The 22,433-nt window shown below is 39.8% G+C and overlaps 1 protein-coding gene and 1 long non-coding RNA gene across 5 annotated transcripts; one reads left to right on the top strand and one right to left on the bottom strand.

The window, feature by feature from the left end:
- Window positions 1–1,343: 1,343 nt before the first annotated feature.
- Window positions 1,344–14,137, bottom strand: Aqp4 (aquaporin 4). Of its 4 annotated transcripts, none has more exons than XM_021728932.2 (5): window positions 14,026–14,137; window positions 10,629–11,043; window positions 9,455–9,619; window positions 9,096–9,176; window positions 1,344–5,773 (listed from the first exon to the last, which is right to left on the bottom strand). In XM_021728932.2, the coding sequence occupies exons 1-5, from the start codon at window positions 14,055–14,057 to the stop codon at window positions 5,495–5,497; spliced, it is 972 nt and encodes a 323-aa protein (XP_021584607.1). In that variant the 5' UTR covers window positions 14,058–14,137; the 3' UTR covers window positions 1,344–5,494. The 4 variants fall into 4 exon arrangements, with proteins under 4 accessions (XP_021584607.1, XP_040130113.1, XP_013215661.1 ...); XM_040274179.2 differs by lacking the exon at window positions 14,026–14,137 and adding an exon at window positions 13,778–13,962; XM_013360207.4 differs by lacking the exon at window positions 14,026–14,137 and adding an exon at window positions 13,511–13,600.
- On the top strand, window positions 11,501–16,733 carry LOC144369830 (uncharacterized). Its single transcript, XR_013429619.1, has 3 exons — window positions 11,501–12,765; window positions 13,579–13,736; window positions 15,200–16,733. It is a non-coding gene; the product is annotated as an uncharacterized LOC144369830 (long non-coding RNA).
- The last annotated feature ends 5,700 nt before the right edge of the window (window positions 16,734–22,433 follow it).

Genomic DNA, 22,433 nt, shown 5'->3' with positions numbered 1-22,433 from the left:
ATTCAGGTGATGTATTCTTTTGGACAGTTTCCAAGCAGGGTAATTATCTAAAAGCAGTCTGATATTATATCTCCAGCTTTCCATGCTTGTTAAAATAGTTTTCTTGCTGAAATACTCAATGAGCTAAATTCCATCTAACATCTGGGCATTGTCTAAATAGAGCAATGAAAATATGTCTTGTTGCTTACACACTGGGTATAAATTTCAGAAATCCAATTAGTGTTTTATTCTTTGTGTGTATTTCTCTTTTTCTTTGGTGTTTCAGCTAATTTTGGGATCTTACCTGCAACTATAAGAATTCAAATATTTACCATACAATCATGTAGCAAAAACAAAAACAAAAACAAACCTAGATTGAAGAATAGTGTTTTGTGGCATTTCCTAATGATTGTAAGACAGTCATTAATTTCTTTATCCATACAACAAGAGCTTATTTATTTTTATTTTTGTCTTTTGGGTAATTGGCATTTTACCACTGAACCATAACCCCAGCCTTTTTTTTTTTAATTTTGTATTTTAAGACAGGGTCTTGTGAAGTTATTGAAATTATCACTAAGTTGCAGAGGCTGGCCTTGAACTTGTGATCCTCCTGCCTCAGACTCCCAAGTTATTGGGATTATAGGAGTGTACCACCACGCCCAGCAACAAGAACTTACTGAGTGAAATGTCAAGCCTCAGTGACTAAGGCTGGGCACGAGAATGGGAAAGACAATAAAACACAGTGTTAGCCCTTAAGGAGTTTAGACTCTGGCGAAAGAGACAGATACTTACACGAATAACTTCACTCCAATATCACAATCGCTGAGAGGTACTGGCTCCTAGGCATCATTGATACTCCGTCGGATAGGTTGCACCTTACATTAATGATTATCCTCGGTCCTTTACTGAGCATCTATAACCTCTCAAAATTGAGAAGGCCCTCAAACCAAGAACCCAAGAGGGCAAACCAGTACTCATGGAGCCTACATTATCCATCTGGGTAGGCAGAATCTGCCAAGTGCCCTGCGGATGGATCATTTATTTAGCGATACTAGCAGCAGTTGAGTTTTCACTCTTAGGCTCATTGAAATGATAGTTGAAATCCCATGGTCCATTTTGCATAGATGCAGACATCCTGAATTAAGTCTGCGAAAGCATAATTTTCGCTGACTATATCAGGGCCTACCACAGTGTGCACTCTGCAGGCTTTCAAAAAACTACATTTGATCTTGTGGATTCTGCCACCATTTCATTTGGTGCTAATTACACCCAAATACCTAAACCTCCTATTTAGTTTAAAGGAATCTCATCAACTCTAACTTGCAAAAACTATGAATGGATTTTCGAACACCATTAGACACAAGTTTACCTTTAAAACATTTGAAAGTTTATTTGCACAAGCTGAGTAGTATGAGATGCAACATGATTTGTGGAAGTCAACCACCATGCTATCATTTTAATAGATTATTCCAAATATTAGACATTACAGTTGAAATCTTTTTAACATTAGCTCTAATGTTGGAATAACATTTCAGTTAATAAATAACTGTGAATATAACCATATGTTCAGTCTATTCTCCTTACTTCATCGTGAATTACAATTTTATTGTGATTGGGGTCATAAAAGTGATAAATAATTTATGTATATTCATAAATTGCATGTTGGTTTAATTAATCCTGAAGAGAATATTGAGATACATCCTAATGGTTGTATAAATTAGGTGTAGTTTTTAGCGCTTTGATTTTCAACATAAACAGGTAACGCTGTAACTGCTTTTCAATTTAGTGTTCACTGCACATACTGTATAATATTTACCTGATATGTATTTTCACAGGCTATCAGTAGCCATTTGGAAAAGTGAGTGGCCACGGTTTTTGATTCTTGAATTAAATGACTTCTATTTAATTCAATTCGGAATCACAGGGTTCAAAAGTCAGCGCCGTTTCAGTGATTGGAAAAGTATTAAAACACAAATGCAAGCTCACAAAATTTGAGGTAAAGAAAGTGATTCTTGTTACATTACACTTTCCAGAGTATAACCACATTTTCCAGATAACTTTCATGCCATTAACTTATTAGGGAAGACACAATTACCATCAGGTATAAAATATTCCGAATTCACATATTATGTGGTGCATAGGCAAAGAATTTATATTGGCTTTTGTATTTTTTTGGATGAGATTGTCTGCTCAGCCCAGACTGCCATCTTCAGTTGTTACAGAGGCAGTTTATCTGTGTGGGGATGGTAGCCACATGCTGCCACAAAGGACGTTGCCAGGATTAATTTTAGCATTTGCATTTGTTATTTCATTTAGGAGTTTCCCTATTGTTACGGAGTTTCAACCAATGCACATGTTGCCTGGATTCGTGGTCTAGAAGAATATTCTATGCTGTTTGGAATCAGAACTCCAATAAAACAGACAGCTCATTTCCATCATATGTACTTTCCAAATATTTCTAATCTTGTAAAATCTTAACACTGGGCAGCAGCTCCAAGTGGTGCCTCTGAGCTACAGCAGAAAAATGCTCATGAGAACTTATGGAAAGTGTCAAATGACAGGAACAACTATTTAGAGGCCAGAAAATAGTTTCTTCCAAGTATAAAAAGCTTAGGACTTTGCAAAGAAAATGTCAGCTTCAACAGGGGGAGATATACATTCACAATTGGGGCTCTTAAGTTTTTAAGAAAGCCTCAAATACTTAAAAAAAAGAAAGACTCTTTTTTTCCCCCCATTTTGATCAACTCTGCATTTTCAGTGTAGGGAGCACCTTCTGATTTGGGGGTGTTTGTGTGCTCTTCCCGAGGGAAGAGGCAGTTGGCATTGTTCCATGGCTGGGTATAATTCATTTATGTCTTCCTTTTTTTTTTTTTTCCTCTCTGATCTCTTCTCTCTGTATCTGTCAGCTGTAGTCTCTTGGGAACAGCACTATGCACTTCATTAATAAGAAGGGATTAAAGGAAAAAGCCCGTAGTCTGCTAATACACTTGGATAATTTGGTGCCATCTACAAGGCAGCAGACCCCTGCTGCATAGATGTCATTAGAAAGGTACAATTTCATTACTTTTTACTGGCAGAGCCTTGAGTGAAATACAAAATATGTTGTCTCACATGCAGGGAAAAGGAGCGCATAAGCTTTCATTCACTTCCTACCCTAAATGTAGGAAGAATGCAAAAAACACTTTATGATTTCCATGTTTATATTGCCTTACTTCAGTAATATAGGGAATCATGCTTTTATTAAACATTGAGCAAAATGAAGATGAAAAGGAAATTATCTGCATTCTTAAGCCTCATATGAGATTTATACCTTTTTATTAATTCACACACATGTTTTGAGTACCTACTATGTGTGTGGTGCTCTGCTAGCTGCTAGGAAACAAATTACAAAAACATCATTCACTCTTCTATTTAAATCCCTAACTTATTGAATGCCAAAATTGGAAGTGAGTGTAAAAGTAAGTGCACATGTAGTAAACCATATGGCAGAATAAAAATGATAATAAACCAGTATTTTGTAAGCGTATTCGGAAATCTGTTTATTCCTTGTTAACTAAATTTATTTTTGAACTGACATGTTTGCTGATGGTTGGTATTACCTTTTGAACCACCCTGATCTTAAATCTTTAGTGGTAAATTGTGCAAACATTTGAAATAATGGGCATAAGCCACCTTTGGGAGATTTGCACCCTGGTTTCCATGGGTGCCACCCTGTCCCTGGCATAGTGTGTGGTGTGGCCCTGCCCTGTGCCCCTGAGGAAAGGACCTGTGCTGTAGGCACCTGCTGTGAAATATGCCAGGGGCACTTGCAGGCATCACACTGGCTTGGGGATGCTGGGGGGAATCTTGAGCATCACTCTTTCTTAGCACCAAAGAGAATCAGGTTTAATAGTGGTCCATTATCTCGCAGCCACAGACACACAACTGCCATTAACACTAAAAGGAGACACACGGTTGGAACTATCTTGGGAGAAGAAAGCCCTTGGTTAGGAGCTATTTACAAGCCATTCCTCGCAGTGATGGGTCTTTGCTTTTCTACTACCAGCTTTTGTTCAGTGAAATTGACATTTGCCGCTCTTTGTCTAAGATGAAGTCTAGACTAGACAGTTAAGAGGATAGGAACTGGGGTTTTCAGAGAACATTCTACGAACAAAAAGCAAAGAAGTGCAGGAAAAACAAATTATTTTTAACAAGTAAACTGGTCAGTAATAAAAATATATTAAAGACATCTTAGGTACAATATCTCTACAAATGAAAGGTTTGTCAAATAGCTTTGAAAACTAACTGTTTAGATGTTGTCACCTTCCTATGCTGCCGCCATGTCCTGCCTTGTCTGTCATACATTTTAATTCACTCAAATATCATTGCACTTGCAGTAAAGATTATGAAGAAATGTCACAAGAAGTGAGGGAGCAACAGAGTTGGGCCTGGGCAGAACAAATCCACACTTTCTAGAGTGAGCAGGACTCAGGACTCATAACCAATAAAATACCAACTAGTTAAAATCTTGTTGTCAAAACTTTGTCTCTGCTAATGTTTACATAGAGATAATCAAAATTACAAACAAAACCCCCAGTTTTACCAATAAACTAAAAAAAAAAAAGCAAAGTGGTTTAGTGGTTAAAAGTTTAGATTGTTAACTTGTGTGGTGCATTTGAGGATGTGCACTGAAAACAGATCAACCATTTGATACCAGAATACAGATTTCCTTTTGCTTTGTGATTTTTGCATGATGATAACTTTTCCCCACCCCCATTAAGATTTCATAAATATGCTTGTTCTGAATCCAAATAGGTGTCTCTTATGGTTGGGATATTTTATTAGATGAAACTAATAAATATGCAGGATTTCAGAATGTTTTTCTTTTCCAATTTCTGGACTTTAGTTCCACATTACCTTGGATACTGAGGAAGAGGAAGGATTATAATAAATTGGAGTTGGGTTTGAAAGTCAGTATTTGCAATATGAATGGAAACAATTAACAATGATCCTTGTTAATATCCTTTTGCCGAGGTAGTTTATAAATAAGAGATTGCCCATAAAAAAAAAACCTTGATGTATTTTATCTCAAGTTTGCATGACCCTGTGACATTCTGCATTTTGTCATTATTCAACTCAATTTAATGGAATAAATTCAAGTGAGAATTGTCAATATCAAGTTCTGGTAAAGGAGAAATAATCTGATAGGTGTGTCTATATATTTTGTAAGGCAAGACTTAGCCCAATCTTGATATACATTTTAAATAGGTTATTAATGAAAGTTCAAAAAACTCTATACCTAGGTAAGCTAGATATATAGTTCCAAAAAGTCTTCTCTTTTTTTGAAATTCACAATAGATTTCTTCCTTTCCTCCTTGGTAAATTACGAAATATTTATTGTTTAGACTGAGTAATATGACATGAAATAACAAATCTGCACATGTCTAATTTATAACAAATCTGTCTCCTTAATGGGTGGAAGGAAATCTGAGGACCGTTCTAAGGGTTCTCTTCTGCTTTCAGTGCTATCTTCTAGTCATACTGAAGACAATACCTCTCCAGATGGGTCTTTCCCTTTCTTCTCCTCTCCCCGGTCAATGTCAATCACATGTACCACTCCAGGTTTCAGAATCAAGTCCTCGGTCTCCACCTGACTCCTGTTGTCCTCCACTTCCATATAGCTTCCTTTTGTTTGCTGGGCAGCTTTGCTGAAGGCTTCCTTAAAACGACGTTTGAGTTCAACATCTGGACAGAAGACATATTCATAAAGACCACCAGCGAGGACAGCTCCTATTATTGGTCCAACCCAGTATATCTGGGGGAAAGATGGAAAAGGATAGAGTGTGAGTAAAGAAAGCTTTTCTGTTGAACAACTCATGAGTACAGAATTCAGCTGGGTTAAATTAAAGAGAGAAAACGTGTCATACATAAAAATGAGGGGAATTTACAAGGAACTAAGAACATACGCCCAATCCACAATAGAAATTCATAAATTATTAAATAACATTTGAATGGAAGACAAAATTTATTTCCTCTCTTGTCTTCCTTTCATTAATTGTATTTTCCCATCTTCTGATAATTGTTTAAATAAAAACACTAGGAATTTTTCAACTAAATTAGAAAAAAAAAGGAATTTCTGGAGAGTAATTCTCTTATTTACTCAGTATTGCCCTCCTACTTTGGTTTTCTGCATAATCAAGATCATAGTACAGTTTAATCTTTTGGGGCTTTAGTTATTCAGTAGAGCATGGCAAATAGAATCCCAGTTCTATCACTTAGTAATTTTGTGAGTGCTTACATCTGTGGCTTAATTTCTTATGCCTTAATTTCCTCATCTGCAAAGTGGGGATTATACTAATACAGACATAATGTGAAGATTAAATGAAATAATCCTGATAAAGTATTTAATAGGTCCCAGTTTATAGTAACCAGCACCATCCTATGCTTCTTAGATAATTTAAAGACGTAGGCGACTATACTGGTTATGTTATTATTTTTCTCACATTCCTTACTTTTTCTCTTTAAAATCCAGTGATTTGATTTAATAAAAAAAAACCCATGGTTTATTCATTTCTCTTATTGTAGAGAGTTCTCCTTTCCATGGAGGCTTGGTGAATAGAGACTGTATTTATGGATGATAGCTAGTCACAGTCGAGCAATTTTGCAGAAATGCAATAAATGAAGCTTTTATCATATCACTTATATGCCTTGAATAAACTAAGTTTTGAGTCTGAATGAACCACAACAATTGTTTCAGAGAATAGATATGCTGTAGGGTATTAGATGCACTTTCAACAGGTTCACTTAGAAAACAAATCCTGTTAGTTGAACCCTCTTTCTGAGCTGCTGTAATTGGCACTTTTCTTGTATCACCTCATTTAATTCTAACAGTAACCTTTGAGATAGATTTTATTATTAATATCTGCATTTTATAGAGAAGACAACAGACAGTCTGAGAGGGTAAGAAACTTGCTTAAGATTTCATGCTTAGCAAGTGGTTGAGCTATAATTTCAGGTCTAACTTCAAACCTCTCTTTTGAACCATTATACGGTTTTCTACTATACAATACTTCTTTCACTTGAACAAAAATGTGATAAATGTTTCTTGCTTAAAACAGCCTCTGGAAATTAATCATTTCTAGCAGCCTCCTTGTGAAATCTAAAGAAAATTCAAGCTTTTAGCTGAGACTGAACACATGTTCTTAACAGGGAAACTGTTGCATAGATTGACTAGAAGAACCAAGCTCCTTATCCTGAATGTGAAAAGCCTGTGGGTGACTTTATCTTCTACATGCCCTCTAAAGGAGAAATGAGAGACCTCCTCTAAGTGTCTTTGCTCTTTGTTCCTTTGGCAAGAGCTCATTAGATTAGTGCCAGTTCAAGGCTCCAAATCCCACAGGAGAACAGGCAATGCTAAATAATTGTTACTGTTTCCCAAAACACCTATGAAGGGCACAGCTAGCTGCATGTTCTCAAAAGTAAACAAATCTCAGTGCTAAGTCACTATTCCAAAATGAAGGAATATGTACTTTAAAGTGACTTTTTAAATTTTGCAGGGTTTTTTTTTGTGCAAAAAATATAGAAAATATGTAGAAGTGTAAAGAAAACGAAAATTATGTTGTTAAACAAAAATCACAGTTTGTAATTTGATGGTATTTCTAGTCTACAAAGGTACCTTAAATTGATTTTAAATTTCACATAACTACTTCCATAAGTGGACATTCATTTTTAGTAAGGTTGATGTCATAAAATAGCAAATCTTTTGAGATGTAAATGGAAATATCAGTGGCAAAATGACCAATCTTTTTTTTTTCTAAAGAGGGGGGGGGAGAGAGAGAGAGAGAGAGAGAGAGAGAGAATTATTTAATATTTATTTTTTAGTTTTCAGTGGAACAACATCTTTTTATTTTATTTATTTTTTTCATGTGGTGCTGAGGATCGAACCCAGTGCCCCACGCATGCCAGGCGAGCGCACTACCACTTGAGCCACATCCCCAGCCTGACCAATCTTAAAAATGGCATTGTTGGCCAAGTCTTTGCATGGTCATGTCCAAAATTCTGCTTTTGAACACTAGCTCTCATATTGTTATTTAATATTACAAATTACTTTTTAAAACTCTGTACACTTTTTATAAAGCAAATACATGTAGCAACTGTGCAATATTTTCTTTGCAATGTTACACCACAGTGGAGTGAGTGTGACTAGGTCAGTAATCACCATATGCATAAGATTAAAACCCAAATAATATATTCTGCTATATTCATGAATTTTTAAAAAAATGTAAAATAATATTGGCAACATATGAATGACAATAAATGTCCCAATTTAGGTTGGCTTACAAACGTCTCTATTTATATTGGTTATTCTGAGTCAATGTATGAATGGCTTTCATGAAGGCCTCATGACTCACTTACTGGATTTAAATTCCTTTGCTGTAAATTCCAATGGAAACAAATTTGATCATGGTATCTACATATGGAGCTCACAATTCTTTGGAACCATTGCCACCTCATTAATAAGTAGGTTAGACTTGAGATTGAAAAGCGTGCCTTTTCTGAGAGTCATTTATTTTTCCAGCTATGATTATGGTGATAATAGCATAAACATTTGTACCATTTATTCTGCACCATCTGTAGTTCAAATGCTTCCAACTCGCATACTATTAATTGGGTTATGCTTTTGTAAACAAAAAAGGTAAATATTTTTGATAAGGATGGTGCTTTTAAATATTTCTTTCTTTTTAATTTTTCAAATAAATTTATTTTCTGTTATTTCTGGGAACGCTTTTCTTTCAATTATTTAAACACCATATTTATCACACCATTCTCATTCTAATTTGTTCCACATAGGCGACCTCCCTGTGCGGTGTATTCTGCTGCAGCCTGTCAGATACAGTGCTCAGACTAGCATTCAAAAGAAAGATTATTACTGCAGGCCCAGAAGAGATATAAGATGAGATGTTTTGCAGCAGATCTGTGCTAAACTTTCTTTAGTCTTTATGAAAGATGCAATAAAGCCAGAGTCAAAGTTGGGGGAAATGCAACAGAAACAAGTGAGTCAGATAATGAAAAAAGAAAGCCTCGTGGATAATTATCCTCAACTCTAAGAAGACAGGAATTGTACACATGATGGTTACCCAGTGGTTTTCCCAATTTCCCATGATAACTGCAGGTCCAAAGGATCGGGCTGGATTCATACTGGCACCAGTGTAATTGATCTATAGGAAAAAAAAAGAAAGCAGGGTCAGACATAGCTGAAAGAAGGCTGCAAGCAGATCCCGTGCAATTTGCTATATTCTTTGTGGAGTCAGAAGAACCTCAAGATGTTAAGCTACTACATCAACATTCTTATCACATAGTTGGCAAAAATGACCACCTAAAATGGACAAGGCAGGATTCTAAAGAGCTATAGCTGTAAAACACAACCTCTTTGGGCCAGCTCTAGTGTGAGGATAAATGAGATGGATCAATTATTTAAATGGACTTGGAAACTTACTGCAAATAAATGTCCAATTGCAACAGAAAATCCAATTGCTAAAGCTATTGAACCAGTGACATCAGTCCGTTTGGAATCACAGCTGGCAAAAATAGTAAACACCAACTGAAATGTGATTATCAACTCCACCAGGAGACCGTGACCAGCAGTAAGATTTCCATGAACCTGAAGAGAGAAAAAACATTTCATTGGAAGTGAAGCAAGAATACATTTCTCTGACTACAAATCATTATGAAAGGCATGTTCTTTTCTATATAGAAAATAATCGTTAATTTGAATCTTCTACCCCATCTCCAGTGGAGACCTCTGACCTTTCCCTCTTCCAAAAAGAAGGAATAAACTTACACTCATTTTGGGCTGTTGAAGATAATTACTTTTATAAAGACTAAGTAGGAGTTTGTGCTGAATTTTCTTTTCTACAAAGGAAGCTAAATGTGCCACTGCTGCACTTATTAAAGACTTTCTTGAGAGACAATTTTATTAGCAATGATTAAATCCATTTATTAAGTTTAGATGAATTAATATATATCTCAATTAAAACTTAAGGAGTGTGTGTGTATATAAAATCAACCTTGGTTCTGAGATAACAAATGCTATTCCTAATCAGTGAAGAACAAAACAAGGATCAAATGTCAATTTGCTTTTGTTTTTGTTTTTGGTACCAGGGATTGAACTCAGGGGCGCCCAACCACTGAGCCACATCCCCAGCCCTTTTTTGTATTTTATTTAGAACAGAGTCTCATTGAGTTGGTTAGCGCCTGGCTTTTGCTGAGGCTGGCTTTGAACTCTCGATCCTCCTGCCACAGCCTCTCAAGGTGCTAGGATTACAGGTGTGCGCCACTGTACCTGGCTCAATTTGGTTTTTTCAAGTGTGACCCTTCATGGAGATCATTTTAAATCTCATGAACATGAGAGGAAATAAAATAATTTCTTCTGCAACCGAATAAACAAATAATTGTAAATGCCTTAGGATAAATATATAATCAGTACAGATATCGGGATAGAGAGAGAAGAAAAAAACCCAAATCATGGTTGTGCTACCGAGACTCGGCTATTTTCAAGTCATTCAAGAGCTATCAATTTTATGAATGTTTCTTGGCCACTAGAGTGTCATTCATCAGAGTCTGAAAGCACTGGGGAGTCCTAGTCTGCAAAGAAGAGTTTAAGAGACTACCGTGGTGACTCCCAGGCCTCCCACCACACTGGGAGGTGTGACCAGGTAGAGAATCCCCGCTCCAATGATGGCCCCCAGGCACTGGGCTGCGATGTAGAAGACGGACTTGGCGATACTGATCTTCCTGGTGCACACCATGGCCACAGTCACAGCAGGGTTGATGTGGCCACCGCTGATATGGCCAAAGCACTGCACCATGGTGGCAATGCTGAGTCCAAAGCAAAGGGAGATGAGAACCATGTCCACAGGTAAGGGCTTCTCGGCTCCACCCCAGTTGATGGTGGAGCCCAGGCTGAGCAGGACAAAAATAAGCATGGCCAGAAATTCCGCTGTGACTGCTTTCCAGAAAGCCTGAGTCCACACCCCCTTGAAGGCCACCATGATGCTCTCTCTTCTACACAGAGGTCCACACTTACTGAAAGGAAAAACAAAGGGGAGTCAGAAGTCACCAAACCAGCCTTTCAGTTGGAGGAGTTGATAAATTTAGAGGTGAGGGGCAGGGCCTGTAGTCTTGCAGAGAGGGGCTGCCAACCTTTATTGGCAAACCAAGAAAGAATGCTTCTAGAAAATCTCTGTGATGGTCAAGTTCTCCTTATTCTAGTCTCCTTTGATTTAATGTTCAAATACTATTCATTTGCATTATTCTTAGAAAGGAAATTGTCTAAATTCAAAGTTCCTTAAAAGGTTTTTTTTTTTTGGTACTGGGAAGTGAACCCAGGGGGGTTATACCACTGGGCTACATCCTCAGCCTTTATTTTATTTTTTATTTTTTATTTTGAGACAGGGTTTTCAGATTGGCCTTGGACTTTCTATCCTCCTATCTCAGTCTCCCACATTGCTTAAAATATTAAGAATAAAATAGTTAATGCCCTTAGACAAAAGTTAAAATTTGTGCTACTTGTATGCTATTTATATTCTGAACATAAAGCAGAAAACCAGGCAAGTCTGTTTTAGCTTTGAACTTTGTAGCTTCAAGATGACCTTTTGAGACAGGTTTGTAGAGCGGTCCGCCTCCTCCTAGCAGGTGGATTTAGGGGAGGCCAGCTAGGGAGCCAGGACTGCCTAAGACCGTGTTTTGAGAGGTAAATTAGTGGAAGGAGAAGGTCTCAGTAAGGTGACTGGCATCGTGGTGCGAACAGACCTGGCTGGGACAGGGACACTCCCTCCCTCCTCTTTCCTGCGCCAGGAGGGAGCCAGCTGCCAGCAGGAGGAGCCGGGGAGCCTGGAGCGGAGCCTGCCCAGGGACACTGTGCATGAGAACGTGACAACCCAGGCCCCAGGGGAGCCTGGATCGCCTCTCGCAGGGCGGGGTCACGGCCAAGTGAACCTGCACACGCCTTGGGTCTGCAGGGACCGGTGCAGAGGCAAGGGGAAGTAGGGGGTGACGATGCTTTTGAAAGGTTAGGAGAGGACTGGCAGCCCCTCCTAGGGTTCCATGTCCCCCTCAGGTAACCCAAAGGGGCTCCTGGCGGCTGGGAAGGCAGAAAGCTGCGCTCTGGTTACCTGGCTGCCCGCAGGGGGCAGAGCTCAGAGTTCAGGACTAGGAAAAGGGGGTGTGGCAGGGGACACTGGTCTTCAGAGCAGAAGGCTCTAAAGAAAGAATTTTTTTTTTCCCCCTGGGGTCTTCTTGACATCCAGCCCTCTCTGGCAAAAAGTGTCCGAAGATACCCCTTTGGGAGGACAGCGACCCCAGTTACCCCGTTAGCTGACACATTTGCTCTTCTCCCTCACCTGTGATAATCATGAGAGCAAAAAAGTATAGGAAGCATTTAGCAAAGAATCTAACCACAGAGGACAGCAAAAGGTTAGGCAAAGATGCCCAGTACTTACAAGAGATTAGAACTTTTACAGCTTCTCCCCCTGATACATGGTGGGTTCCTAATCCCCCCCCCCATCACTTAGTGTCCCCAGGAGCCTGTGTTCTGTGAAGGCAGTAAGGAAATAGGCAGCAGATGGGGTTGGGGGGGACTTTCCCTTCACCTTTAGCACCTCCCCTCAGCCTCTGGTTTGATATGAGGCTTTGCTTCCAACTTGGAAAAAGAAACCCATTATCTGCCCAATTCTGGGTGGCAGGATAAAGGAAGGACTGGCTTCAGAAAGGGAAGAGCCAGCCATACCCCAAGCGTCCCTTGCCCAGGTGAGTTCCTCTAAGTAAATCGTGTGATTATGAAAAACCCCTGCTGGGATGTCACTGACATTACCCTCCCTAGAGGAAGAGAGTGTCAGGAGATGAAAACAGCACTGGGGACGGGCCAGCGAGGGCACTCTAGGAGAGGCATGAAAGCTGTCCCACAGGGGGAGAAGCTCAGAGAACTCACAAACTGAAAAGGCAGTCGTGAGAGTCACGTTGGAACTCACCAGTAGCTGGATGACCAAAGGGCAAAGGTGCTACCCCAGGTGCTGTCCTGTGTGGCCGGACTGAATGGGAGAAAAGAAGGGGACAGAGCAGGAAGCGAAGGGAACTGGGTGAACAGGAAACAGTCCCTTTTCAACAGTGCAGGCCAGCACCCAGGAGAGGCGGTCCTGGAGAAGGCCAGCCTCCAGCCTCCAGCGACACCCCTTTACCCCTTGCTTCAGCCCCTCCAGGAGTTCTGTCCCTGCTCATGCACACACCTGTCTACCTCTCCAGGGACTTAATTTGAAAAACTCAGTTGCTTTTCCAGCTTCCAATTTTCATCAGCCAGAGAAATTAAAAAACACCACACTCAAAGAACAAAACATATACTCCTTAAGGGTGCTTTTAGCCTTTTTTTAAAAACAGAAAAACAAAAACAAAAACAACACCCCCCACCACCAACACCACCACAAATCTGATCTCCTTCTAGGCAGAGTAAGCAGCCTCCGTTGGCTGGGAACCCTAAGGTTCACTGGCATGTGTGTACCTGTGGCCTTGCGAGGGCTCTCCAGTGTCACTCAAACTCCCTTTACGATCATTAATGTTCTCTTACAGGTTCACGCTCACTGGAAATGGATCAACACAATTTGCTTTGCTTCTTTTGCCCCAGAACAAAGAGGACTTGTTGATGTGACCGGGTGGTAGTGAACCGGACACATTACTCTCTAGTTGAATGCCCAGTCTCATCCGCTCCTGGACAGCTGAATCCCCGGGTAAGTAATTTTTCTGATGAAAAAAATACAGACAGATTTACCTCCAGAGAGCAATTTCTCCATGCTCTCACAAATCTTTCAGTGGAGGATTTGGCTAAAAGGCATCCCTTTTCTTCTACCTTCTCTCTCCTCCTCTTCTGATTTTGCTCAGTGCTCAGACTTAAAAGAACCACCCGTCTACCTCAGAGCTGCCTTCTAGATTCTGTGTAAGAAGGCACAGATATCTGCAACAAAAGAGTTTCATCTTTTGGCCTTGCACATTGTTGCCTTAAGGCAAAGAAGGACTTACCCCCACCGCCTTGCTGCGGGTCTGTCACTCATGCCTTCCCTGGCCAGAGTGCAGCTCTCATTGCCTGCCCCGCAGCTCTCAGTGTGCTAGGAGTCAGATTACGGCCACTTGTCTGATTGGGTTTTTGGAGTGTAGGGGTGGAAAGATTCTGCACCATGTGGCAATCGCTAAGTTATATTTGAACTTGAAATCAACTTCTCAGTACCTGATCACTATAGACACAGGAACGTTTCAGGAATGCAAAACATTTACTTACATCATGTTTCTTTAGCCAGTTATGGTTGCAAACAAAAAAATTTCCCCAAACCTTTATTTGAAATCTTCCTGCCACAAAGAAATGCTGAAAATTTGTCTTGCTTGTTGTCATGTTGTAGTTGAATTTGGACACCTATCAGAAAATGGATTTGTATTTATCCAGGAGTTGAGATGAATTGCAATCTAGGTTTCTATGCATTTTTTTAAAAAATTGAGTGTCAAATAGCCAATGAATTCTGTTGGAAGTTTTTAATGTGAAAAGAAGCACAATATGTGACTGTAACTCTATTTGTAACATAGGCAACACTGATTTGGATAATAAAAAAATAAGGCAAAATAGGAAATAATGAGACGGTTCCAGACTTCTCATCTGGATGCTATATTAATAATTTTGGGGTAAGAAGTAGCACATTTAAAAAATATAGAAACTGGATGGGGACAAAATGATGGAGGAATTGTAGGTAAATTCAATAGTTGGAAACCAAGTATAAGGACTGACTATGTAATTTGACGGTCCTGGTACAAAATGAATTGCAAGATTCTTTGCTCAAAAAATATGAAGGATTTCAAAATTGCAATAGCAGGACATTAACCAAAGTGTGGGGCCCTTTTAATAGTGAGCCCAGTGCACAGGTCACATGCTCCTGAAAGTGACCCTGCCTAAGGAGCTTGAATTTTCAGAGGGTCCAACAATTAGCAGCACTTTTTTTTTTTTTTAAAATTGACCTCAGGTGGATAGGACTGGATTAATCATAATGCTCAGTTCATGCTGCCATCATGAGTGTGTGTTTGGCTATCTTAACCAAAAATGTGATAATAACACATTTTTGGTTAAGATAGTAGATAATAGGATATCTATAGGTTCCTTTGTCTCTCCACCTACCACCTCATTTCAAATTGGGTTTTTTTTTTTTTCCAGAATGAAGTATGATGAGGAAGAAATACAGAGGGAAGATGGATTATGCTTTAAAACCTTTGTTGTCTCATTTGTGTATTTAAGACAAGGACAATGAGTACAAAGTTCTCATTAGAATAGGGACTTAGAATGTTGAGTATGAATTTCAGAGGAGCACTTTATTCCCGTTTCAAGTATTCTCAGATAACAAAGATTGAGTTTACACTCTCTCTTTGTTTTCTCTTTTCGGTACTGGGGATTGAATCTTGAATCCAGCAGTGCTTGACCATTGAGCCATACACCCAGTACTTTTTATTTACTTTGAGAGAGGATCTCACTAAATTGTTGAGGCTGTCCTCGAACTTTTGATCCTCTTGCTTCAGCCTCCCTTGTCACTGGGATTATAGGCTTACACCACCACACCTGGCTGAGTTTATATTTTTAAGAATATGGTCGCACACTGATTATTGTGCATCAGTGTTTGCAGCCTTTAAAAAATATGCTCCCTGAAAGTTGAAATAAATTCTGATGAGAGGGAGGGGTAGGAAGGATTTATTTGAATCCAAGAACACTTGAAACGTTTCCTATTGAACTTTAAAACTGTTTACCATTTAGATTTAAGAACAAGATTTTAAAATGGTGCCCAATTTTTTAAATTTAATTTTTTTTTTTAAAAAAAATTTAAAACATTGACTTTGCAGGCAGTTGTGCTAAATGTAATTGCGTTAACCCTAAGAAGAAGAAGTCAGGAGTGTTTGTGAGGTCTTTGAACCCAAGGAACCACACAGCAGTGTTTAAGTGCTTCTTAGGCCTACAGGAATCCATGAGGAGCACTCTTCCTTAGCTGCTGAGTGGAGGGACATTCTTCAGGCCCTCTCTTTGCAGGATACTCTAGGCTCATTGGTATTCTCCACAGGGCCATGGCAGCTCCAGTCGCCTCTTTAAAAAGTGCCAGCAAAACTTGGTTACCACAGTTTCTCAGACTCTTTTTCATTTTTTTTTTTTTCTGGCTGGCCAATATGTTGACAGTCCAATTCCTAAGGGATGACTGTTCCCATCAAGGAAAGGGCCACCCTAATTGGCACCAACTCATACACTTATTGGTACTCCCAGCAGAGTGGGGCATACAATCGTTCAGAGGTTAACTCTTCACCTCCTGGATGTGCTTTGTGTCAGTACCGCCTTGCTGATTCACCTTTTTGTATTTGAGATGGAGTTCCCACTCTTCCTCTCAGCTCTGTGCAATAACCAGCTACTTGCCTGGCTTTCCTTCTGACGAGGGACAGTAATTTCCCACAGAACCGTCTGTGATGACGGATGGAGGATGGAAGAAAGCAGTTAGAAGATGCTCAGGTGGCTGGTGGGGCAGTGTGAGGTTGCGCCCTGGTGAATGTAAGTAACAGCTTCCAAGTTGAACTGCCTGCAACTGGGCCTCCACCCATATGAGAGTCAGAATCAATTTTTTTTTTTTTACCCCTTTGACAACTTTAAAAAGGCTTAATTCATTTAAAAATGAAATAATGATTTATAATTAAAACCTGACTTTCTTACTGTATAATGCTGTGATTCTCTGGGGTGGGGTGAATGATAGTTATGGGGTACATTGATCTGCAGTTGGTCTTCCACACCCAATGACCGTATGGATTTTTAATCCCAGAGCCTCATGAAGTAACTGAAAAATGCCAAGGGTACCTAGCCAGAACTAGCTGTTCAACGTGCTCTGTTTCTGAATTTTTAATCTTCTACGCCATACTGTTTTGCTTTGGAGCTGATGTATATCTTTGAGATTTGTGGACTGCTTTTCCCTACCCTTGCCCTGAGAACTTTTAATATTTCTTCATGTGTTCAGAGATTGAAGACTGAAACAAAGGCACTAAAAATGCCAACAATGCCTCGGTACCAGACGGGAAGTGTCTCCAGGCTGGTGGGCACATCCAATCCCAACTCATAAATCTTATTTTGCTTTTCATGAATCTCAGCATCATGAATTTCCCCCAGAGCACTGATAGATCAGTATGTTCATTAAAAACAAACAAATAAACAGAACAACAACAGCAGTAGCAGCCCAAGCCTCCACAACAAAGGGCTTAATGAAGCTTTGTTTCCTTTTCAAAGATGCATTACCTTATGTTTATAATTCAGGGTGGTTTCCAGATATATTCACCACCAAAGGAACGAAATTAAAAAAAAGCAATTGAACACCAGCAAGGGATGAGAATGCTTGATTGTAGCCTCCTCTTCCTCCATGAGGTGACTCTGAGAAAACCTGCCTCTCCAATGGATGTTGAAACTTTCAAAGAAATCAGTTTCTCTCTGCACCCCCATGGCCCCTGGATGGAGCCAGGACTTCTCATTGGGCATAACAGGCACATTTGCCTTGATTCAGATTCAGGCAGACTCTGCTTTGGCTGGGGAGTTGTACTCGGCTGACATTTAAGGCAGGAATTCCCTGGGAAAATAGTCAAGAGATTCTTTTGGTGTTGTTGGCGAGGCTCCACAGGGTTTAGGGTTCCCCTCTCCAGCAAATAGGGAGAGGAAAAGAGAGGGAGGGAAAGAGAAACAGAAGGACTTTATTGAAGGACTGTATTTCATCTGAAGCTTGTACAAAATGGCAGTAATGTGGTTGGATGCCTGGATACTTTTCTTAACCCTTATCTCTTACCCAGCTAATATGACCATTTGGAGTTTGGTGAGGTGTTTTAAAGGCTGCTTAGACATCCACAGTGGAAAAAAATCAGTTCTCTAGGAAGCAAAGAAATTTGGAAGCTTGTGGGCTAGATCAAAATGTTTGAAATGAGCAATCATTGAAATGCAGTAGTCATCGTTCCAAATTTAGGTTATATTTGAACATCTAAAGAGCTACACCATCATCTTGGTGTTCATTACCACCCAAGGTGATCATTACAGAAAGGTGGAGAACCCCCATATTTTAACAAACTAACAAAGATATTCCCAGTTTCAAGGAAAAAGCATAAGAAGTTAGACCAAAAAACTAGATGGTTTAAAAAATGCTTTTGGAACAATGTTAGAAACGGAACATTTTATGAAGAGTAGAAGTGGTCATTACCTTTGAGCCCCCCAAAATATAACTGATCTGCAACAGGCGAGTTATGCAGGAAGATCCTCTGATGAGTCTTCTAAAAATACAGACAGAACGTTCTCTTGCTTCTTTCCTAAATGATTACCCATCCTTCTCTTTAAATTCTGTTGTTGTTCTTTTTTCATTTCCCCACATTCACACCATCAGAAAAGCCCATCTGAGTTCACAGGATCTGGGAGCAGTCAAGTCTGACGTGAAGTCATGGGGTGTCCCTATTCTATTAAATCTCCTTTCCATGATTTCGATTGATGTATTACAGTTGTACATAATGGTTATTCCCTATTAAATTTCATACAGTGGTGATGTCAACATTGGTAAAAATGACAGTCATGATCTTTGTGACACATCATTGTATAGCGGAAGGAGAAGGGTAGGACAGGGACATCTTGATCCATTCCTTAGCTATTATTGACTGGGGGGCCCTGGAACACTCTGAGCTCTGTTTTCATTCTATGAAACGGAACAGGTAATTATCTCTACATTGTGCTTTTTCAAATCTATGGGAAATTTGTGATTCCCTCCTTACTCCATTCTGGTTTTGGACCACCTGTATGCTTCTCTGGTTCCCAAATTCCAGCATAGAATTATTCCCAGTATGCTGCACTCACTAGTTTACTTGTCTAACTCCATTGCTAGCTTGTAAGGGTTTTGAAAATAGGGGATGCCTCCTTAGTAATTGTAGTAGTTAATTAGTCTTAGTAATTAGTAGCTATATCCCTAGCACCTACCACAGATCCAAGACACATTGCAAAGACTAGAAAGTATGTGCAGTTGGGAAAAAAAAGTGTGGCTCAAATACAAATAAGGTAGTATTAGCAGGAGTACTTTACAAACATAATTAATAAATCTAAGTAATGATGATGCTGACACTCATGATTAAAAAAGGCATTTGATTATAAATGAAATATATCCATGCCAAATTCTGGAAAAATTCTCATTATCCTCCCTTATATAATGACAAGATAAATCTTCCCTAGCTTAAGTAAACATTCAATGATATAGTGCTTTGAACGAAAGAGTTAGGTAAATACGAACTATTAACATTAATGATAGCATTTTATAAACTTCAAGTGGTTACAGATAATTCCAAGGTGGCATTTTAGACTTTTAAGGCAGAAGCAATATTAAAGAAATAAAACCAAAAGCCTTTTTAAAAATGGATTAGTGAAAAATGTGTGGCAATTTTTTACCAAAAAAAAAAAAAAACACCCAAAAAAACACCCAAAAAACCAGACCCTGATCACTATGTCATCTCTTCATTGGTTCCGGATTGCTTTGGAGATGATAATAAATGACATTTGCATGACTCTTACATTTCCACTGAAGCCACTGAGTACTTTTGGGAAAAAAATAACACCATGGAGGACTGGTAACTTTACAGAGGTGACATTTCTAAAGTAGACTTGCTCTTCATTGTCACTTAGTAATCCTAGATAGGTTCAGAATCATCTGTGTCCCTCTTTCTCCATCGGAGAGACTCCTAGCTGGAACAGAAAATGATTCTGGCTTCCAAAAGCAAAGGAGAATTTATCAAAAGAATATTGAGACCCAAAGAATTGAGGGCAGGCTGGGAAACAAGCTTGCAGATGGTGCCACCAAACACCTCCAGAAGCCGGGGGCAGGACCTGCACCTCAGTGCTGAGGCGGATGGCTCCTCTTCTAGCTTCTCTGCTTCAAGGTGGACAATCCCAGGAGTGAGCCTTCAGGGAGAGAGGTGGCTTCCATAGAAGGGGAGAGCCACAAGGAGTCACTCCTGAGGCCACACTCCAAGGGGAGTGGCAGGGCCAAGAGTGACAGCTAACACTTAAGACAATTAGTCCTTCCCACACACTCTAAAGGAGATGCTATTGTCTCTTTTTATACACAGTGAGGCAGAAGCATAGATAGCTGACTTACTCTTTTGGAGGTCACACTCTTAAGTCTGGTAAAAAGCTGGATTCAAAACAATGAGGGTCAGACTCTGGAGTCCCTGCTTTCCATCCCTTTTGCAAGCTGCCTCTCCAAAAGGACCCTGGGAGCAACTCGGAAGAAGGTTTGATGCAGGCAACTGAAAAACAGCAAATATCCCTTTGTATCTTCCAATATCCCATCCTTCCACCTCCGGCCTCAGACCCCAGCTTGGGGTTTGCACATGCACCTCCCTTATTTTCTTCTTTTCCTGTGCTGGGGATGGAACCCAGGGCCTTGCACATGCCAAGCAAGCACTACACTGCAGAGCCACACCCTGCCCATGCTTCTTCCTCCATTCTGAAAAAAAAAAAAAAAAAAAAAACGAGGCCTTCCTTTGAGCATGCTCATTAGCTCACTACTGCTTCCCTTCCACCTAGAGCCTGTGAAATGCATATATCCACCATAGAATTTCATATTTTCCCTTCCATACCAAATGCCATTTCCAGTCACCCAGCTCCCCAAGTTAGAAACTGGGCTCCTCCCTGACTTCTGACAACTGCACACTCCCAATCATTCAGTTTTATCACTGTAACCTCATAATCCTCTCTGGCATGCACCCCACCTTCTCAGTTCAGAACCTCAGTGATTGACATCTGCATTATTAGCTTCCTGGAGAGTCTCCCACTCACAGCTGTGCCCCCCTCCAGCGAGCTTACCCCTTACAAACCTGAAACCCATTCTCTGATTGTCCCTCTTTACATCCTTCCAGGGCTCTCCTTGTTTTCCAGGTGGAGCTCAAACTGTGGACACTAACAGAGCCCTCGTGATTGGCTGCAGGCGTCTCTCCAAGCTCCTCTCCCCCATCATCCCTGACGCCAACTTTTCTCTTATTCACATGTATTAGTCTTCTCTGGCTTCCATAACAAAATGCCACAGGCCAAGTGACTTAAACAATAAAAACTAATTTTTTTCATAGCTCTAGAGGTTTTAAGTTCAAGATGCAGATGGGAGTTTGGTTTTCCTGAGAACTCTCTCCTTGGCTTGTAGGTGGTATCTTCTTGCACAACCTTTTCTCTCTGTGCCCTCATTTCCCATATCTCTTGGTATATATCCTAAAATGTTCTCTTCTAAACATATGAATTTGGTGGGGGAGTTGGATGGGGACATAATACGGAGATTTTTTTCCAACAGGAGTCCTGGGGTTCCCAAACTCTCTTCCCTGTCCTTTCAAATTCAGTGTTTCATTTCTCCATAAAATCTTTTTTTAATATTTTATTTAGGTGCCATTTCTCTTTCCTCCCATAACACTCTTCTAAATAGCTTCTTACCTCCCCAATTTCTGAGCATGTAAATATTAAGTTCCCTTTATATTCCTCCCCAGTAAAGAGTTATAAGAATCAAAGGATTTTATCACCAGCAATTGACAACATCTGAGAGTGGTTAGTATATTAGAACACTGTAACAATATCTAAAATGTTTATAGATTTACTCATTATACTCTACATTTTTGTTGAAATTGTTTTCTGTGCACAAATCTTTATCCTCACCCAAAGAGACAGATAAAAGAATCACTTAAGAGCAGCGTGATTCTTATTTTTATTACTAATAATTCTACTTTTAATGAGGGATTGCTGTACAAGATAAACAAAAGATCTCTACCGTGTTTTCAGAGCACCAACATCACACATAGCACATTACATTGATGATTTTCCGGGAATAAGCTTGCACACTTCATATTGCCCTTCTCATCTTGTCCAACATTTTGAGTTGAAAAACTGCTACTCCCTCCCAGTGGCTGGTGGCCCATGAGATGTCAGAGGGGCAGACAGATCTCAGCCTCAGCTGAGACCATTAATTCCAAAGCAGTCCAGCATGGCGACACAGCTCTTCAGACACTTCAGTGTTGTGCCACCCTCCGAGACTTTCATTTTGGTGAGGGGGAACAAGTGCTCTCGTGGTCGCTAAGCCAGAGTTCTAACCTTTAGTTTTCTGTCAGAATGATATAGTAGCAGACAAGAGCCAATCCTAGAATTGGGGTTCTGAAGATTTAGCCTTAATAACTGAATTTGCTCACTTCAGACAAGGAAGCTGAACTTTAATTGTTTGCTTGCATAAGCTCCTTACTGTGTAAATCCGTTGGGTAAACAAGCCACAGCTTACCTTTCAAAAAGAAAACGTGAGAAACCCATTTAACTATTTCCCTTGGGAAAGTTGTTGTTTTGCCTTGTGAAGCTGAAATAAGATGGCAAGGTTGACAGTTGCCCACAC

Source organism: Ictidomys tridecemlineatus, chromosome 13 (assembly GCF_052094955.1).
Source record: "Ictidomys tridecemlineatus isolate mIctTri1 chromosome 13, mIctTri1.hap1, whole genome shotgun sequence".
Lineage (NCBI taxonomy): Eukaryota > Metazoa > Chordata > Mammalia > Rodentia > Sciuridae > Ictidomys > Ictidomys tridecemlineatus.
This window is presented reverse-complemented; position numbering and strand designations above follow the sequence as displayed.

Excerpts from the sequence above, each read along its gene's own strand:
- Aqp4 (XM_021728932.2), bottom strand. The coding sequence starts at position 14,057 with ATGAGTGACAGACCCGCAGCAAGGCGGTGGGG. Across the intron at positions 11,044-14,025 it reads CCCGCAGCAAGGCGGTGGGG|TAAGTGTGGACCTCTGTGTA; the intron begins GTAAGTCCTTCT and ends TTTTCCTTTCAG. Across the intron at positions 5,774-9,095 it reads GAAATTGGGAAAACCACTGG|ATATACTGGGTTGGACCAAT; the intron begins GTAACCATCATG and ends TCTTTCCCCCAG.